Here is a 19,688-nt window from a genome sequence, read left to right as displayed (position 1 = left end):
ATGTTAGCTAGCTGAAAATGGCTATCCAACACTGGAGCTCTTCCAAGTCAAGGTAAGCTCTGGTTGTATAAATGTATTGCCACCGGGCCCACCGGTGTAATTGTTAACGTGTTAGTTCTAGTAGCTATGTTGACTATGACGTTAGCTAATATGGTGACAACGATGTAGGTTGTGTGTAGCGGATAAAATAAAAAATGTGTGTAGCGGTTATGGTATGAAGGTTTGGCTTGGGAAGTTTTTTTTGTTGCTTGGTCACAGACTGCTGTTGTGTTGTGCAATGAAGTCCAGAAGCAAAGGGGAAATGTGAGAGGAGGAGAGCACGTAGATACGAGAAGTAATTATGCAATGAGAAAAGTGATCGTGCTGTTTGTATATGGCTGCAATTTAAAATTGAACCGTGTGTGCGGGTGATCAGGGGTGTATTCAAAATATTTCTTAAACGGAAGCAAATGGAACGAAACGGGATAAACATACATTCATTTGTCCATCGGAAACTCTTGTTTGTAACGGTTGGACTAATGATTACACCTTAGATCAGCTAGAGACAGGCAATAGTGTGCAAGGAAGTATTGAAGGTGTCAATGTCTGTCACTTTGATTACAAAAAATATCTCCACCTGTGCACCTATGTTGTAAATGTTTATTTTTGTAGGCTAGTTTATAGCAACATCATATTGGGTATAGGGAAAATGTTTGTATCATGTAGTAGCCTACATTGAGCTGGGTCAATGGAATATGAATGCCAGTCATCAATAAGATGTAATAGAAATTCGGCCATTCTCATAAAAAAAAAAATGGTCCTCCCTCATCTTAAACGGCACCAACCGCCACTGACTGAGGGCCATTGTGTGTTTTCAAAGCTGTCATGTCCACAGTCTCTTGGCCTCTCTCACTTTCTCCATCTCTCTTTCACTCTCTCAATTTAGTTTAATTCAATAAATGCTTATTGGCATGAATGGGTGGTTGCCACTGTTGAAAGAGCAATGTGTAAGAAGTATTACAAAAATGAACAATATGTTTGAGAAGCAATAATACTAGTGTATATCAACAAAAACAATTATACATGGATAATAATACACATAAAAATCAAACAAACAGCGACAATTGGCAAACGGGAGGTCCTGAGGACATTCGGCGACGTTCCCATTAGGTCCCTTAAGGGTTCCGGTGTGACGTTATCCCACTGACGTTCTGAGAACGTTCTAAGAGCGTTGTGTAATGGTCCGACGGGAACGTTCTTTTGGGGGACATTTGTCTCGTTCCCAGGACGTCCCGGTGATATTCCCGAGGACATCCATGGGACCATGACGCAACGTCTTGCCGACTTTAGGCGGCCATTTTGTTAAGTCCCAACAACAAATCTTTTTTTTGCAGAGAGGATATTAAATGTACAAGGGCTCTTGTGTATGACATGGTGGGGGATCTATTGTCTCTCTTATATTATGACAGGCCAGGACATAATCTGCAGCGAGATCTACTGTCTCTACGTTTTCTTCTAAGAATCTACAGATTTTCTCCTCGCCAGGCAGTTCAAGAAATCCTGCTATTCTTTATTTAAATTTCAAGAGATAAGTACTTTTGGTTGAGTCATTTCGAGCAGTGGAGTAGGAAGTGACGCTCATTCTCTACTTCACCCGACCCACAGTGCTTACAAAGTCTTTCTTCTCTGACCTTAGAGAGAAGAAATATAGCCTGTCTCTATTGCCAGGCTATGGTCACAGAGTTTGTACGTTGGTAATCCTTTTTTTCACTAGGTTGTCGTGCTAATTTGATATCTCTATTTACAATGAAGTTTGTAATTGAATTGGATTTGCCAATGTATATATTGGATATTTATTTGTTCGAATTTTGTTATTTGTGGTCGAATGGTTGTAATTTCTCTCGTGCGCGTGCTCTCTCCCTCTCGTGCACTCTTGCACTCTTATCTCTCTCGATTTAAACGCGCGATTCAATTTCTCTATAGGCCATTGATATTGTTTGTTCTCTGTCGTTATTAGGCGCCTGGCTACCTTAAGTTTTTAGGCTATTCAAACCAGTTTTTGAGATGGAACTCTGTTATAAAGTGTGCATAAAACGATGAGAGGGAGAGTTCTGACTGGACATTGGGGCTGCCTTAATCAACGTCCTCGGCACCCTGGGAGCAGTTGTTGCCGGCGGTTAACTGGCTTTGATCCAGCAACCTTTCAGTTACTGGCCCAACACTCTTAACCGCTAGGCTACCTGACGCTAAATGTCCGCACCATCGACAAGGACAGCACTTGCGTTTTGCGCCATCTCATTATGTTACACGATCAATTCATGCTTCATGGCGGGAATGTAGTTATCTCTTTACTTAACTCGGTGGAAAATGATGTGCACCAGATTCGTTCATGTAGAAATGAACTGACCAAATTGTTTGGTCGAAGACTACAAAGCTTTTGTAACCGTTACTGAGGATGTCATTGTTTAGCGCACTTGACTTTAACGACTGCTACCTTTAAGAACTGGCAGAGAAGTTCATGGATGAGCTTTTTTTTAAATTGGAAATAGAACTTGAGTGTTAAATCAGTAGTTGGGATGAATGCAACTCAAAGAGCTAGAACTGACACAATTTACTTTTACATTTTAGTCCTTTAGTCAACACTTACCAGAGCGACTTCTTAAGATAGCTTTATGGGACAATCACATATCACAGTCATAGCAAGTACATTTTTCCTTAATAAAGTAGCTTCCAGCAAAGTGAGCTAGTAAGGGGTCAACATTGATTCATTTTGGAGGTACAGTACTTGTATTTAACTAGGCAAGTCAGTTACAGTAAGAACACATTCTGAATTATAATAAAGGCCAAACCCGGACCAATTGTGCGCCGCCCTATGGGACTCCCAATCACGGCTGGATGCGATTCAGCCTGGATTTGAACCAGGGACTGTAGTGACGCCTCTTATACTGAGATGCAGAGCCTTAGACCGCTGCGCCACTCGGGAGTCCCTAATTGAGTCGAAACATGAGTACCTGACTACATTTGATCAATCTGACATAATCATTTCTAATTATTATTTCAATAGTGTTTCGAGAACACCATTAAGTCGATCTGTATTTATCATTTAATGTAAAAAAAAAAAAAGAAGCTGTGTTCCAGTAGGTGTCCAGCATTGAATGAAGTAGATTCAAATACAAAACATCGTCGATTTTAGACGATACTATCGTAATATTCCCCAACCCTAGCGCGTGTGCGCCTGCCACTGAAAAGTGGTTGTCACTCTGCCTCTTTCCCCCTGCCTCTGACAGATATGCATTGAACAAGGAAAGAGAGGAGGAGGAGGAAGAGGAGGAGAGAGCGAGAGAGAGAACCCTTGCAACTCTTGACTGGAACTATTTATAATACAATGCTGTGTCCCCTCACTGCACAGCTGGCAGTGGCACCGGCTCTACCCTACTACAGTCTGCAATTTACCCTCCGCTGTCGCCCAGGAAAAACCCCATGATTGATGGGGTCGGGACCCATAGCCCCTCCCACTTTCTTATTTTTGCAATTGCCTCTCAGTGACGTGTAGGTGCTGACTTCGTAATACACCCAAAAAGTAGACCTGACTGTGCAACTTTCTTTAGTCGAAGTTTACGGGCAGTCAAACTAATGATTAACTTGGATTAATATTTGGGGGTGCAAATGTCTTTTTTTCTTAACTCCACTATGTGATGCTAAAAGCATGTTTTTTTAAAAACCGTATCTCAGCCACGTCCCGGTGCAGCTCTCTTTCTCTCAGCTCTTGTGTAGTCACATCGTATTTGTCCCAATCATGGCCTCTCATCCATTTTAGGTTTATTGATTTCTGTCAGGTGGGAACATGGAGAGTGAGAGCTGTGGCGGGCGGGCGGGGGGGGGGGGGGGGGGGGGGGTGTCAATCTGTGTGATATATATATATATATATATAGGATGATCGGATGGTCATCCCATGAGCGGCGTGGGAAATAGGATGGCCATGGGTCGGGCATGCACTACTGATCTGTGTGATTTTAATAAGATGGCCACACTGTTGATCTGTTGATGTGTTGGCAGAGAGAAGGTGATGACAGGGATCCAGCCAGGGCGGTGCACAGACCTTTCAGGGGGCAGGTGCTCAAAATGAAAAAAAGGGTACCCGCCCGGCATAATAATTCATCTCGAAATTCATAACATACGAACTGCCTCTGTAGAGAATAAAAAATGTTTAAGCGTGAGCCTATGTATTTCTGCAACAACACTCCCACTCATCACAAATGGTAAGCAAGCCTGTCACAGTGCTTCCTGAAGACATCAGAAAAAGAGAGGAGGCTGTTAGCTGATCATTGGTGTTGATTGTAAATCTGCTAGTTATCCATTTTTTTCTCTTTACCAATTTATCTTCAATGCTCTTATAATAATTTCATAATATTAATGTTCATCTTCTAACTGATGATATGATGGCTGGCTAGTAGCTTGTGTGGATGTTTTAGTATATGGTGTTCAGCTAGAGTCTAGACTACCTGTGTTAATGGCAGTTGGGTCAGATCGTCTTAGATGCAACCTCTCCTCTCTGTCTTTCTCTCTGCTGCGCGTGTTAGCTAACCGGACAGAGTACTGATGATGTTCTCAAGTGACCGAGTGGCGCAGCGGTCTAAGGCACTGCATCGCAGTGCTAGAAGCGTCACTACAGACCCGGGTTCAAACACGGGTATCACAACCGGCCGTGATCAGGATTCCCATAGGGCGGCGCACAATTGGCCCAGCGTCGTCCGGGTTTGGCCGGGTTAGGCCGTCATTGTAAATAAGAATTTTTTCTTAACCTTAATTTAAATAGGCAAGTCTGTTAACTATTGAAAAAAAGATATATAGCTGAACAACATATACTATGTATATACAAAGATATGCTGCTGTGGCAGTATTGTTGATAATTAAACTAGGTAGCTTGCTACATACACATGACCGGTGACCGCATCTCAAGCCATGCATGTTTGGATACCAGGCACTTGCAATCTCCGTACTGGGCAGCCAGGGGAAAAAAGGCCCAACCGGGCTTAAGCGAGCTCTGTACAGGGCAGATCAATGGACGAGGTAGGGGTGGGGGGTGGGGGGTGGCGGACTTGATGTCAGGCCGACTTGGGGGCAATGGGTTCAGAACAACGGCAAAAACTGTATACAAAAAAACATTATAGTTATTTTTTAGTATATAAACTCAGCAAAAAAAGAAACATCCCTTTTTCAGGACCCTGTCTTTCAAAGATAATTCGTAAAAATATATACTTCACAAATATTCAATTGTAAAGGGTTTAAACTCTGTTTCCAATGCTTGTTCAATGAACCATAAACAATTAATGAACATGCACCTGTGGAACGGTCGTTAAGACACGAACAGCTTAGGCAATTAAGGTCACGGTTATGAAACACTAAAGAGGCCTTTCTACTGACTCTAAAAAACACCAAAAGAAAGATGCCCAGGGTCCCTACTCCTCTGCGTGAATGTGCCTTGGGCATGCAGACTGCAGATGTGGCCAGGGCAATCAATTGCGATGTCCGCACTGTGAGACACCTAAGACAGCGCTACAGGGAGACAGGACGGACAGCTGATCGTCCTCGCAGTGGCAGACCACGTGTAACAACACCTGCACAGGATCAGTACATCCGAACATCACACCTGCGGGACAGGTATAGGATGGCAACAACAACTGCCCGAGTTACACAGGAACGAACAATCCCTCCATCAGTGCTCCGACTGTCCGCAATAGGCTGAGAGAGGCTGGACTGAGGGCTTGTAGGCCTGTTGTAAGGCAGGTCATCACCGGCAACAGCGTCGCCTATGGGCACAAACCCACCGTCGCTGGACCATACAGGACTGGCAAAAAGTTATCTTCACTGACATGTCGCGGTTTTGTCTCACCAGGGTTGATGCTCAGATTTGTGTTTATCGTCAAAGGATGGAGCGTTACACCGAGGCCTGTACTCTGGAGGGGGATCGATTTGGAGGTGGAGGGTCCGTCATGGTCTAGAGCGGTGTGTCACAGCATCATCGGACTGAGCTTGTTGTCATTGCAGGGAATCTCAACACTGTGCGTTACAGGGACGACATCCTCCTCCCTCATGTGGTACCCTTCCTGCAGGCTCATCCTGACATGACCCTCTAGCATGACAATGCCACCAGCCACACTGCTCGTTCTGTGCGTGATTTCCTGCAAGACAGGAATGTCAGTGTTCTGCCATGGCCAGCGAAGAGCCCGGATCTCAATCCCATTGAGCACGTCTGGGACCTGTTGGATCGGAGGGCTTGGGCCATTTCCCCCCAGAAATGTCCGGGAACTTGCAGGTGCCTTGGTGGAAGAGTGGGGTAACATCTCACAGCAAGAACTGGCAAATCTGGTGCAGTCCGTGAGGAGGAGAATAGTTGCAGTACTTAATGCTGTTGGTGGCCACACGAGATACTGACTGTTACTTTTGATTTTAACCCCTCCTTTTTGTTCAGGGACCCATTATTCAATTTCTGTTAGTCACATGTCTGTTCAGTGTTTATGTCTCAGCTGTTCAATCTTGTTATGTTCATACAAATATTTACACATGTTAAGTTTCCTGAAAATAAACGCAGTTGACATTGAGAGGACACTTCTTTTTTTTTCTTTGTTTACCATCACTCAAAAGGGCACTTGGTGAGTGGGAAGGCAAAGATCTAGTGCTTTGGAGCGGCAGTCACCTTTTGGTAACGCGATACCCTCTCCAGTCTGTGTTTCCTAGACTACCATTCACAAGGGGGCGATAGCAGCTTTCTTTTGTTTTCTCAGTTGTGGTGAAAGCAAGGAGGAGTCACTGTCATCTTCCCTTGCGAGTAGTAGCTAACTGGCTTTAGTCTGGCTAAAAACTTAGCAAGCTAGCTCGCCTTTTTAGGTTCCCACATCTGCATGTGCAATAATCAGATTTATACTTGCATATAATATGCCCTGGCAAATATTCTTATACTTGCCTATGTAACCTATAGCATTATCTCAATTTCCTCCGATATCAGCTAAAAATAGAATGTCGTCATATCACTGAGGGGATAAACACCTTTTCCGCTTCACGTAGTTAATGTTTCTCAACAAAATACCTTTTTGAGGGGATTCTAATAAGGCTACAATGTTTTGTTTATTGTTTAAATAGTCGCTGAGATTATATTTGGTTATGAATTCAAAATGCTACTCTGATGCATAACCTATGTATATCGGATCAAGGAACCAAGCAGCGCATCTTCGTTGCCCACACAACACTGCCCCCACGGCATCCCGATGAACTCTCCATACAGTCCCGGATTTGGAGCTGCGCAAAAAATCTGCTGCGAGCGACGTAGGCAGGACTTCGTTTTACAAGGAGCCGCCGAGTGTGTGCCGTGAACTGACGTTCGCGTACTTTGTTGCGCTCCGAATCGTCCGTCTCCGTGGAGTCTGTCGACCGCGTAACAGATATTAGAGAGGAGGACAGACGGCAGGTAGTTGGACCACTACATGTGCTGCTCAGTACAGTAGGAGTGGACTTGTACTAGCCTAGCAGTGGTGATTAGTAAGAGTGGACCACAATGACCCTGCAGGACAAAAAACTGTCAGTGTCCAGATAGCCCAGTTTGTAATATTTTGACATTAATATTTGAAAGCATCTCTCATTTGAATATGTGACAAACATGAGATTAAACAGATTCATTTAAATAATCTGCTTTTCTTGTGAGCCAATTCTGCTAACTCTGAAATCTGCTGCCTTATTGGTCTTATCCGATCTGTTCTGGCTTTAAATCTGTGATTTGATTGGACCGTCCTGACCAATGACCGGGTAAGCCCAAACGGTCCTCTGTTTGAGATCAGAATTCTGGGTTAAAAGTTTAAAACTCTCCGGAACCATTTCTCTGATGTTTGTAGAATGTGCACACACAATCACCTTCTAGTTGTATACAGGGCAAGGAGAAACAGAAGGGTGTATGACTGGCAGCAGCAGTTGGCTACAGTACAGCAGGTTTCTATGTGTCGTGAGGATCACTGTAGGTAATGTGATTACGCTCCCTGTGATTTGATCAGAGGCAGGCCCTCATCCCCTGTGTTGACGCTATTTAGCGTTCAGACTGAGCAGAACAAACAGTGGACATTTTCTTATTTGTCTCACAGCATGAGAGACGCTAATTCACTTTACTGCCCGCTTCGCCTGCTAATACCTCCAGCCAACTTCACAAGACGTGTTTCAGGCCTTGTTTAACATCCTTAAGAGGAAACTCACAGCTGTGTGTGTGTTAGTTACTGCGTTATGCATCTACATGATTTTCCCCTGTGGTAGAACAGTTAAAAACCACTTGAGGGGAAATCCGTTGAAAGGCCCAGTTGAGAACACACACACACACACACACACACATACACACACACACACACACACACACACACACACACACACAGCTGTGTCTTACTATACTTGTGAGGACTTTTTGGGGACCAATAATTGATTCTCATGAAAAAAATCCCATTTTCCCTAACCTTAACTCCTAACCCTAAAATAACCTTTTTTTTACAAGTCTCTGGATTTTAGTTGGTTTACTATTCTTGTGAGGACTTCTGGTATTCACAAGTATAGTAAAACACGTCCACGCACACCCCAGTGGCCATATCCATTGGGACTTTCTTCTGTGCCATTTTTAAAATATAGAAATCTAGCACAGATTGAACTGCGTCGGTGCGTTTCTATTTCCCAGTTTGACGTCACGGGTTAAAACCCACTGCGCTGTAAAATGAACACCTTCTGTTCCGGTTCTCCCTCGTCACTTAAAGAAAAACCGGTGAATGTGTTTTTTTTTAAAGGTTGGCACAAAGACAACAGCACCACTTGATTTCAGGCTTTTTCATTTGATGGTTATTGAAAAGTGATTGACAAGCCAAGACATGGAACCATGTCCGACTGTGTTAATTATCTTCCAAAATGGTTTGTCATTTAAGCTGTTGAGCACTTATCCACACTCATAATTCATATTGTGTAGAATTGTGGCAGCACATTTTGATTCGTGCTAAGGCGGCAACTCGCTAACTAGCGTCATGACTGTAATACAATTTTGTGGAGAATATTGTGAGGCGGGAGACGAGACCGACTACAAACAGTGCACATACCTCTGACACAGTTATGCCTACACATAGCTACTGTACTGTATGACACTGTTACACACGGCTATGACATTCTGACAGAAAATAGGGTCGTAGATACCGAGAGGTCTCGTGTGAGGTGGGACCATGTTTCTGCTAGCCCCGTTGTCTGTTTGGCCCATCGTGCGTTTGCTGCCGAACAGTTGAAGGCGCCTCCTACAGGTGATTTTGTGTTTGCTTGCGATGTTTCCCTCGTCTCCACTGACCTCCTATCTGGCAAAGCACAGTCGTCGGGTTTGAGAAAGGATGGTTGGAGGAAGTACACCTGCCTGCTTTTAGAGAGTGCGCGCATACACTGGTCTTTCTCTCTCTGAAGTTCGTTGCTACTGGCCTTGCACGCACAAGATGACAGTAGAGAGGAATTGGGGTTGCAGCCCTCTTCCTGTCCGTGTTGTGAGAGAGCTTAGGTTGGTTGCACGGGTTTCAGTGTGTGTACAGAAGTGTTCTGTGCAGTAGCGGCTTGAACGGGGGCTGTTTTCTAGATGGAAACTTCGTGTGACCAACTCCTTAGTAGATCTCTGTCCTGGACTGTGGCAAATATAGGCCTCTTAATTTACAGATTTGTGTTTGGCCTCTATGAGAGATGATACTAACTAGATTGAATCCCCACTTGTGGTACAGCAGGGTCAAGTATAGCCAGCATGAGGAATGGTTGCTAGGGGAATGGACCTCCAGCTGAGCACTGTTCCTTAAAAGAGGGTATGGCGGCACTCTAATTGCCCAACGACTTCAAGGAGAGAGTGTTTTGGAGAGTGCACCGTCACGTGAGGTGTGAGTACGACCGCAAGGATTTGGAGCTTTTTGAGCTTTTGACTAGTCCTGTCGACTTCATGCTTCTGTTTTTAACGTTTTAGAAGTCTGACCCTGTAGAGCTCTGAAAGGGCCAGGGTTGAATTGGCTTTTTCTTAATAAAAGCCTATTTTGTTTGCACTGCGCTCCTGTCCCTTGTGCCTCTTGTGCCTTTTGAGTCATTGCTTACGCCCGACCACCTAGACAGCGTAGACCCCTTGCACTGTCACACCATGGCTAGTTGGAGGATGTCCAAGTCCGTGCCTCGGTATGATTTCCCATGCAGATATTGTATAGCCTTTGAGGATAGGTAGTCTATCCGATGACGATGACGTTTTGACCATGTGTGCCATTTTCTATTATAGCAGCCCGCCTCTCGTGACAGACTGTTCATCAAGTATTCGTGGCCAGTGCGCGCAAGATCGGCTTCTGAGTTGAATTGACAGTCACGACCATCCCACCTGACTGATAGTGTGTTGTGGGTGAATAGTCAGTGAGGGAGTGAGACATACTGTGGGATGAGTAGGGTTCAGGGCAGGATGTGGTTACCGGAGTCTAATGAATGTACTGAGGCTGACGTCTGACAGTCGTCTGGTTTCAACGGTGTACCAGAGAAATGAACAATGGTTAGGGTATGATTTTGCTCACAAATGGAAAGTTCAGACGAAATCGCATTGAACAGAGGAAATAATAAGTAAACAAACTTCCCCATCTTTTGATGTATTGAGGCACATCTATTCTCTGTTATGCGCCAGTTGCTTTAGTTAGACGCGTCATTTATTGGTTTGTTGTTGAGAGCTTGCAGCAGCCGGAAGTCTGAGGCTGGTTATTTGTAAGTCTACTTAACACAGAGCTGGTTACTACAAAACCAAAGGGTTTCTGGGTATTTCCATCAAAAAGGACCCATGAGTACCAACATGTGAAGTTCATAGGTGCATATCAAATTGGGTGTCAAATGAAAGCTAAGAGTTGATACTTTTGGGAATTGAAGGCATAGAAATCAATTTTTCAACCATTCTCCATCTTAGAAATGAGGCATCAAGTAAAGGCTTTGCTTTCTAGATAAACCTAGGGAAAAGAGGTATTTTAGAAAACATCTCCCAGAAAGTCTTAAGGTATCAGAAATACATCAAAACACAATGTTGACATAAAGACCCCATCCAACAATTATATTTAGTTTTGGAGAAATGATTTGCCTTCTGTATGTTTAAAAACTTTGCCTTGTAATTACGTTACTAAAAACACACATATCTTCAATATACTTTCTAATTTCTTCCCCCCATGTGAGGAGGAAGGATAAACGCAAGTTCACAGACGTAACAAGAAAAGGTAGACGTCAATTAATTATAGGGATTTTACTGATATCAATTTTGTTTATGAAATTAAAACTCGTAATTCCGTTGCCTAAATTAACAGAATTAACAAAAAATCTGAGACGGAATTATTGCAACGGAATTGGCTGCGATGGGAAATGATAATAGTCATAAACCACAGTTGGGCCACATGCTACTGTCCTCACTTCCACTGGCATATAACAGTTTATTTCTGGTGGTCAAACCAAGAGTGTTAAAACAGTGAGTCTGGACAACCCCTCCTCCTCTCTCCCCCTCTCCAGTTAATTTCCCCTCTCCCAGCTCTTACTGACACTTACCCATGAGCCCTCTTACTTTCTATTTACTTGAACCAGCATCCTCACCCGCTGAGCACCGGACGTCCATGGATGTTGAGAAGTATTTTGAAACTTGATGTGAACGTCTACAGACGGACCGAACTGGACCGATTCTCAAAGCTATCATCGACGTATGTTTCACAAGTTTTAATAACACGGTATATTGTACTGAACTGAACTACACTCGACCCTACTCGGCTGTATTGTACTGTGCTCTGCTGTGCTGCGCTGTGATTACCAGATCTCTGAAACATGAGGAGAATGACATTCATATCCATAATTATGCATTTCTCAGATCAGGGACTCATGATGTCATTTCGTTACCGGGTGTAAATTCACTTTACATACATACTGTAATTCAATAACCAAAATATATATTCTCAATTCTCAATATATTCTCAAACTCAAGATGCCATGTCATAGCTGACACCCCATTCTTTCTTTAAATATTTAAGAGTTTTTGGCAAAACGTGGTCGTGTAAACACCTGACAAAGATTTTATTTGCATTTTTTCTGGATGTTTGTTTTGGTACTCTTTATATACAGTAAGAAGAAATTGTTAATTTTGAATGTTTGAACACTAGTAGTGTAATGTAGGTAGTGTCTGTATTTTTGTGCCCATTAACTAGTGTTGTTGACTGCCTGTCTTGGGACTGGGACGAGTGTGTACTACAGTAGGGAGTGAGGTGGGTACGCTCTCTAGAGAGGTGGGTACTCTCTCTGGTGAGGTGGGTACTCTCTCTGGTGAGGTGGGTACTCTCTCTGGTGAGGTGGGTACTCTCTCTGGTGAGGTGGGTACTCTCTCTGGTGAGGTGGGTACTCTCTCTGGTGAGGTGGGTACTCTCTCTGGTGAGGTGGGTACTCTCTCTGGTGAGGTGGGTACTCTCTCTGGTGAGGTGGGTACTCTCTCTGGTGAGGTGGGTACTCTCTCTGGTGAGGTGGAGTGGGTACTGTCTAGTGAGTGTGCACTACAGTATGATGTAACAGATTACCGTTGAGGGAAGGACACTCAAATCAAAGGAAACAAGATAACAGACGGGCATTAAGCCTGCTGAAACAACAAGGAATAGCGAAGTCGTTGTGGCATTTACCAAGCTACGAGTACTACTGTATACTGTTAAGTATTTTCTTAAGCCCAGACATTCAACAGCTGTAATTTGAAAAGTGGCTAGTATGCATTTACTTCCACAATGTATTTTTAGCCTCCGGGGTTCATATTCTTGGAAAAGTCTCTTAGTTCCAAGTTCATGGGTTACGGAGCTCAGGAAAGCATTCTCGTTTGTACTAATGTCATCTATCTCTCTTTGTCTCCCCAGCAGGTGGTCTAGTCACAACTGTCCTGGTGGTGAGGATGATGATGATGGGAGTTGGCTACTACAGCCGAAGGTGCAGCCCACCACGCTAGTACCAGTCTCCAACCCCTGGTCCCCCTTTGAGCCCTGGTCACACCTGTCCCCACCATGGCCAACCACCTGGAGCTTCTGAATGAGCTGCAGCAGCTAGATAAGGTGCCTAGCCTGGAGCGACTAAGGGCCGCCCAGAAGCGCCGCACGCAGCAGCTGAAGAGGTGGGCAGTCTATGAGAAGGAGATGCAGACCAAGAAGCGCAAGGCGGACAAGAAGAGGAACACCAATCATGCCGCAGACATGGAGGCCAAACGACATGTGTCGTTTGCAGCTAATGTGGCGCTATTAGAGGCCTCGGCACGGAACGACCCTGACGAAGGTAGGAGGAAAGGACACACACACACAAGCATGTACACGCATACAGATCATTTCACCATCAGAGCACCCCAAACAGTAATGAAAAAGACAGGACCAAGGAGAAACTATTAGTTGTGTCCTGATGGGGTGATGTAGTAAAAAGCAGGATTTGGATTATATCGTATTTTCCTCTCTACAGTAACTCTTAAAAAGTGCTTATTCCACACCAACCAAATCATACCAGGCTCCATCATTAGATTTGAATAGATGTCGTTGTCAAACTACAGATGAAACCCAGCCGGTACGATGCTGCAACATTTTTATTTAGTTAATGAGTAATACTGCCCAGTTGTTCAGGAAGTGTTGACGACTTTCTGTGACTAACCGATTACATCCAAAATGGCACCCTATTTCCTGTATAGTGCACTACATTTGACCAGAGTCTGCCTTTTAGGTGTAACTACAGATTCTACCAAGCTGGTGCTGCTGTTCTGTCCTTTCAGTCAATAAACTATGGTGACATGAAAGCACATAGGCTACCGGTTGAATGTTTCATCCGATGTTCTGTAGCTTTATGTTAACTGATAACGGCCTTCTGTATCTTCAAATGAGGAAAAAATATATAGTCGACCTTCAGTTGGCATTAAAACGGCCCGAGGCACTTTCTATATTTGGACTGTGGAGGAGGGAAATTGTGTTTTTTTTTGTCATGTATGCTGCACATTAGCGTGAATGATTTTTCAGTCATACATATATATATATTCACATTTAGTGTTCTAGCTGTGATGCATTTTGAATGTAGAGGCATTGGAACACATGGGATATTTCTGTTCCGGAATGTTTTGTTAGATTGTATACAGTGCCTTTGCAAAGTATTCGGACCCCTTGCCTTTTTTCACATTTTGTTACGTTACTGCCTTATTCTGAAATGGATTCAAATGATTTTTTTTGCACCAATCTACACACAATACTGCATAATGACAAAGCAAAAACAGGTTTAGACATTTTTGCTCATTTTATAAAATAAATAAATAACGGAAATACATTTACATAAGTATTCAGACCATTTACTCAATACTTTGTTGAAGAACCTTTGGCAGCGATTACAGGATCGATTCTTCTTGGGTACAACGCTACAAACTTGGCACACCTGTATCTGGGGAGTTTCTCCCATTTTTTTCCTTTCTTTTTTTTTCTCTGCAGATCCTCTCAAGCTCTGTCAGGTTAGATGGGGCATGTTGCCACACAGCTATTTTCAGGTCTCTCCAGAGATGTTCGATCGGGTTCAAGTCCAGGCTCTGGCTGGTCCATTCAAGGACATTCAGAGATTGTCCCGAAGCCACTCCTGCGTTGTCTTGGCTGTGTGCTTAGGGTCGTTGTTCTGTTGGAAGGTGAACCTTCTCCCTGGTCTGAGGTCCTGAGTGCTCTGGACCAGGTTTTAATCAAGGATCTCAGCACTTTTCTCCATTCATCTTTCCCTCGATCCTTACTAGTCTCCCAGTCCCTGGTGCTGAAAAACATCCCCACAGCATGATGCTGCCACCACCATGCTCCACCATAGGGATGGCGCCAGGTTTCCTCCAGACGTGACACTTGGCATTCAGTCTAAAGAGTTCAATATTGGTTTCATCAGACCAGAGAATCTTGTTTCTCTGGTCTCATGGCAAACTCCAAGCGGGCTGTCATGTGCCTTTTACTGAGGAGTGGCTTCCGTCTGGACACGCTACCATAAAGGCCTGATTGGTGGAGTCCTGCAGAGATTGTTGTCTTTCTGGAAGGTTTTCCCATCTCCACAGAGGAACTTTAGAGGTCTGTCAGAGTGACCATCAGATTCTTGGTCACCTCCCTGACCAAGGCCCTTCTCCCCCGAATGCTCAGTTTGGCCGGCGGCCAGCTCTAGGAATAGTCTTGATGGTTCCTAACTTCCATTTTAAGAATGATGGAGGCCACTTTATTCTTGGGGACCTTCAATGCTGCAGACATTTTTTTTGGTACCCTTCCCCAGATCTGTGCCTCGACACAATCCTGTCTCAGAGTTCTACGGACAATTCCTTCGACCTCATGGCTTGGTTTTTGCTCTGACATGCACTGTCAGCTGTGGGACCTTATATAGACAGGTGTGTGCCTTTCCAAATCATGTCTAATCAATTGAATTTACCACAGGTGGACTCCAGTCAAGTTGTAGAAACATCTCAAGGATGATCAATGGAAACAGGATGCACCTGAGCTCAATTTCGAGTCTCATCGCAAAAGGGCTGAAAAGTGATGTAAATAAGGTATTTCTGGTTTTGTCATGATGGGGTATTGTGTGTAGATTGCTGAGGATAATAATAAAATATATATATTTATTTTAGAACAATGCTGTAAAAAAATGTGGGGGAACAATCAAGGGGTATGAATACTTACCGAAAGGCATTGTATAGTCCAAATCAAGATGAATTTAAAAAGTAAAAATCTGTATTTGTAGGTAATTGTGTTGATTTGGAATCAGGCCTGATTGGAAAGAGGTCATGACAAATGCATGATATAATCTTTTTTAATGTATGGTTTTATTCCGGATTAAAACAGTACACTTTTCATGGTTCCAGAAATAGAGAACTGGTGGTTTGTAGAACTGGACTAAAAGCGGTTTGATTCGTTGTCCTTTATAATCCACAACTTGTGAGGTCAGTGGGCTGCTTGCCAGGCTACCACTTAATTGTGTCCCTTCTAGTCTTGTGCACAAATAAACAAACTCACAACAGTTACACATGGATGTCATTTTAAATATGATTACAGTCGAGCTGGACTTCTCCTGAGCATATTCAGATTGCCTGTGGGCTGAGCTGTTGTGTGTGTGGTGTGTTGTATTGCAGTGCTCGTGCTGCCGTGTGGTGTACTGCGGTGTGGTGTACTATTAAAAAATCTAAAATGTTGATTTGAAATACCTGTCATTGAGACGAAAAAGGGATTTGAAATATTAGTGCTGCTTTAACATAATGTAGAAACCGATCTCCTATTGAGATGCATTGCAAATTGTACACAGTCTAAGAGCGTGAAGTGTGTGTGGGTGACGACATGCAAGACGTTTCTCATTCATTCAGTGCTGTGATCATTGATCTCCTGAAAAAGCTATCCCTTTTCCTTTTGTTTCTGCTCTCTGGAAATGTTGCACGCTGCGTTTGTTTTACGCCTCGTAAGTAGTTTTTAGACGGGCCCGCGACACGGTTTATGAATGTAAAATGCGCCCCCCCCCCCCCCCCCCCCCCCAACCCGTGACACAAATAAATAAAACACTTTTTGCAGGTACTATGGGTCAGATCTTTTAAACTGTTTGGGTTAGAAAGTTTTCACTTTTATTAATGGTGCAAGCATGACGTTAACAAATCTGTGCTCGGGAACTGATGGTACAGCGAAGCCTTATCATTACTACAATTATTATTTAAAAACAGATGTATGGTGTGTATGTGTTGGTTGACTATAGTGAAAACAGTGTGTGTGTGGCGTGACAGAGTGAGACCCAGTCAATCGGTCTCTGTGGCAGCTGGCTAACTGAGGATTGTCGGGTTCTCTTAATCTGGGCTCAGTCCCTCTGCTCTGCTCCTAAACTGCTACTCACTGACAGGGAGGGAGAGCGAGAGCAAGCAGAGGGTTGTCGGTAAAAAGAGAGGGGGGGACGGACGGAGGGGGAGGGAGAAAAAGGCAAAGGAATCGACAGACTAGGGCAGGGAGAAGGAGAGAAAGCGAGAGAGCGAAGATGCTAATAAAGTCAAAAAAAAAAAAATCCCCCATAATGAGTAATCACTTACATGAGTAAATGGGACTTGAGGGTGATTACTTAGTGCTTAGCCTAGCTATAGAGTGCAGAGAGCTAGAGGGCCTGGCCAGTAGCCACAGACCCTACATAGCCTGGCTATAGAGTGCAGAGAGCTAGAGGGCCTGGCCAGTAGCCACAGACCCTACATAGCCTAGCTATAGAGTGCAGAGAGCTAGAGGGCCTGGCCAGTAGCCACAGACCCTACATAGCCTAGCTATAGAGTGCAGAGAGCTAGAGGGCCTGGCCAGTAGCCACAGACCCTACATAGCCTAGCTATAGAGTGCAGAGAGCTAGAGGGCCTGGCCAGTAGCCACAGACCCTACATAGCCTAGCTATAGAGTGCAGAGAGCTAGAGGGCCTGGCCAGTAGCCACAGACCCTACATAGCCTCGCTACAGTAATGAGATTGCTTTGACGATTGTTTGAACTTTGGCTTAATGTTTGGTTTTCAGTGTACTGCAGGGATATTCTCTGTGTCTGATTCAACCACAGCATCACCCCATTTACCCTGTAGTCAGTCACACTCAGTAATGTGAACATACTGTACAGTTTTGTGGTGTGTGTTCTCATATAATGAAGTCAAACACAACTCTTTTTCCAAATGTGTGGACCGTCCTCTTTTCTACTGCTTATCCATGGGTTGCCATGACGCTTCCTATGTCCGTTACAGTTCAGACCAGAACCGTCCCTGTCAAGGTTACACGTTGTACTAACTCGGTCCCCATTGAAGCTGCGGATGAGGTGCTTCCTGTCTGTTGACCATTTACACTCCAGGCAATAGTCATGAGAGCTGAGGCCCTGAGAGCTTGTCTAGCTCCCAGCGATGCCACGTGAAGGCTGTGAAATTGCTCTGAACCTGCTGTGTCTGGGACTAATGGCTATTCTGTGTTGATATCGGGGAGGGACTGATTTAGCTTTTTCGATGTCTCTTTACAGCCTCGTCATGTGACAGGGCTACATGTTGAGGGGAATTAGACAGGAGACGAAACAGACGTGGCCATCAAAGATACAGTATATCCACGTTTTAACACCGCCCTGAAAATCCTGAGATGAATATTGTGGAGGAAAAGCTCCAGCCAGCTATTTTAACTTTTTGTCTCCTCTCTGTGGTTCCTGTCTCCCCTGCTGCGTCCACAAGCTCACGTGACGGTGGCAACACCCACTGCACTAAGCACAGCTCTGTTTACATCTAACTAGCAGTGTGTAAAAAGCCTCTAAGTGATGTTTTAAAAAGACCTTCTGGATCCCAGATCCATTTGGACACTGTGACTTTGCTCGGTTGGTTCGCCACCTCTTCTCTCCATGTCTCTCATATCACCATCGTTACATTACATTACAAGAGAGGAGGACCGTTAAAGTGAAGTATGTGAAAACAGGCAAAGCTCTTTTTGAGAGGTATTTTGCAGGGATCCAAACTAGTCACCTTTTGACGAAATTCGCCATTTTGAATCCAAAATAGGGAACCTACGTGATTCGTGTAGATCTGCGCTCTGGAAAGACAGCGAAGAGTGGAAAGGCAGTTTGCCTGTTACAAGCTGACTAGACCGGGCGCGCATGTTGATTTTTGTCCACCCAGACCAGACGCGATCAGGACACGCAGGTTGAAATACCAAAATGAACTCTGAAGCAACTATATTAACCTGTCTAGGATGAGGGTGCCGCTAGCGGCACTCCCCCCCCACCCCCACTGAAAAGGCAGAGCCGCGAAATTCAAAAAAAAATATTTTTTTAAAATATTTAACTTTCACACATTAAAGTCCAATACAGCTAATGAAAGACACAGATCTTGTGAATCCAGCCAACATGTCCGATTTTTAAAATGTTTTACAGGGAAGACACAATATGTAAAGATGTACATCTATTACCTAAAAACACATTAGCATAATCCACCATCTTTTATTTGTCCACCAACACCAGTAGCTATCACCAATTCGGCTAAACTAAGATATTTATAGCCCCTAACCAAGAAAAAAACTCATCAGATGACAGTCTGATAACATATTTATGGTATGGGATAGGTTTTGTTAAAAAATGTGCATATTTCAGGTAGATGGCATAGTTTACAATTGCACCCACCGTCACAAATGGACTAGAATAATTACAATGAGCAACGTGTTTACCTAACTACTAATCATCAAACATTTCGTAAAAATACACAGCATACACTAATCGAAAGACACAGATCCTGTGAATACAGACAATATTTCAGATTTTCTAAGTGTCTTACAGCGAAAACACAATAAATCGTTATATTAGCATAGCACATAGCACATAGCAGCCCAGCATTGATTTTAGCCAAAGTGAGCGATAACGTCAACATCGCCAAAATATAGTATTTTTTTCACTAACCTTCTCAGAATTCTTCAGATGACACCCCTGTAACATCACATTACAACATGCATATACAGTTTGTTCGAAAAAGTGCATATTTAGCCACCAAAATCATGGTTAGACAATGTGAAATGTAGCCCAGCTGGTGAGAAAATGTCCGTGCGCCATATTAGACAGTGATCTACTCTTATACATAAATACTCATAAACGTGACAAAAAAATATAGGGTGGACAGGGATTGATAGACAATTTAATTCTTAATACAATCGCGGAATT

General features: G+C 43.8%; 1 protein-coding gene across 2 annotated transcripts in view; it reads left to right on the top strand.

Moving 5' to 3' along the window:
• The window catches only part of LOC129814847 (protein phosphatase 1 regulatory inhibitor subunit 16B-like), a 134,568-nt gene that overhangs the window by 24,669 nt on the left and 90,211 nt on the right, over positions 1-19,688 (top strand). The window contains exon 2 of one of the 2 annotated variants that reach the window (XM_055867936.1): positions 12,903-13,308. In XM_055867936.1, coding sequence (XP_055723911.1) covers positions 13,044-13,308 — 265 coding nt within the window. In that variant the 5' untranslated portion in view covers positions 12,903-13,043. Of the gene's footprint in view, positions 1-12,899; positions 13,309-19,688 lie in introns of both variants that reach the window. The other variant, XM_055867935.1, reaches the window with a different exon arrangement.

This window comes from Salvelinus fontinalis, chromosome 18, assembly GCF_029448725.1.
Source record: "Salvelinus fontinalis isolate EN_2023a chromosome 18, ASM2944872v1, whole genome shotgun sequence".
Taxonomy (NCBI): Eukaryota; Metazoa; Chordata; class Actinopteri; order Salmoniformes; family Salmonidae; genus Salvelinus; species Salvelinus fontinalis.
The sequence above is the reverse complement of the archived record's forward strand: the minus strand, read 5'-3'. Positions and strand labels throughout refer to the sequence as shown.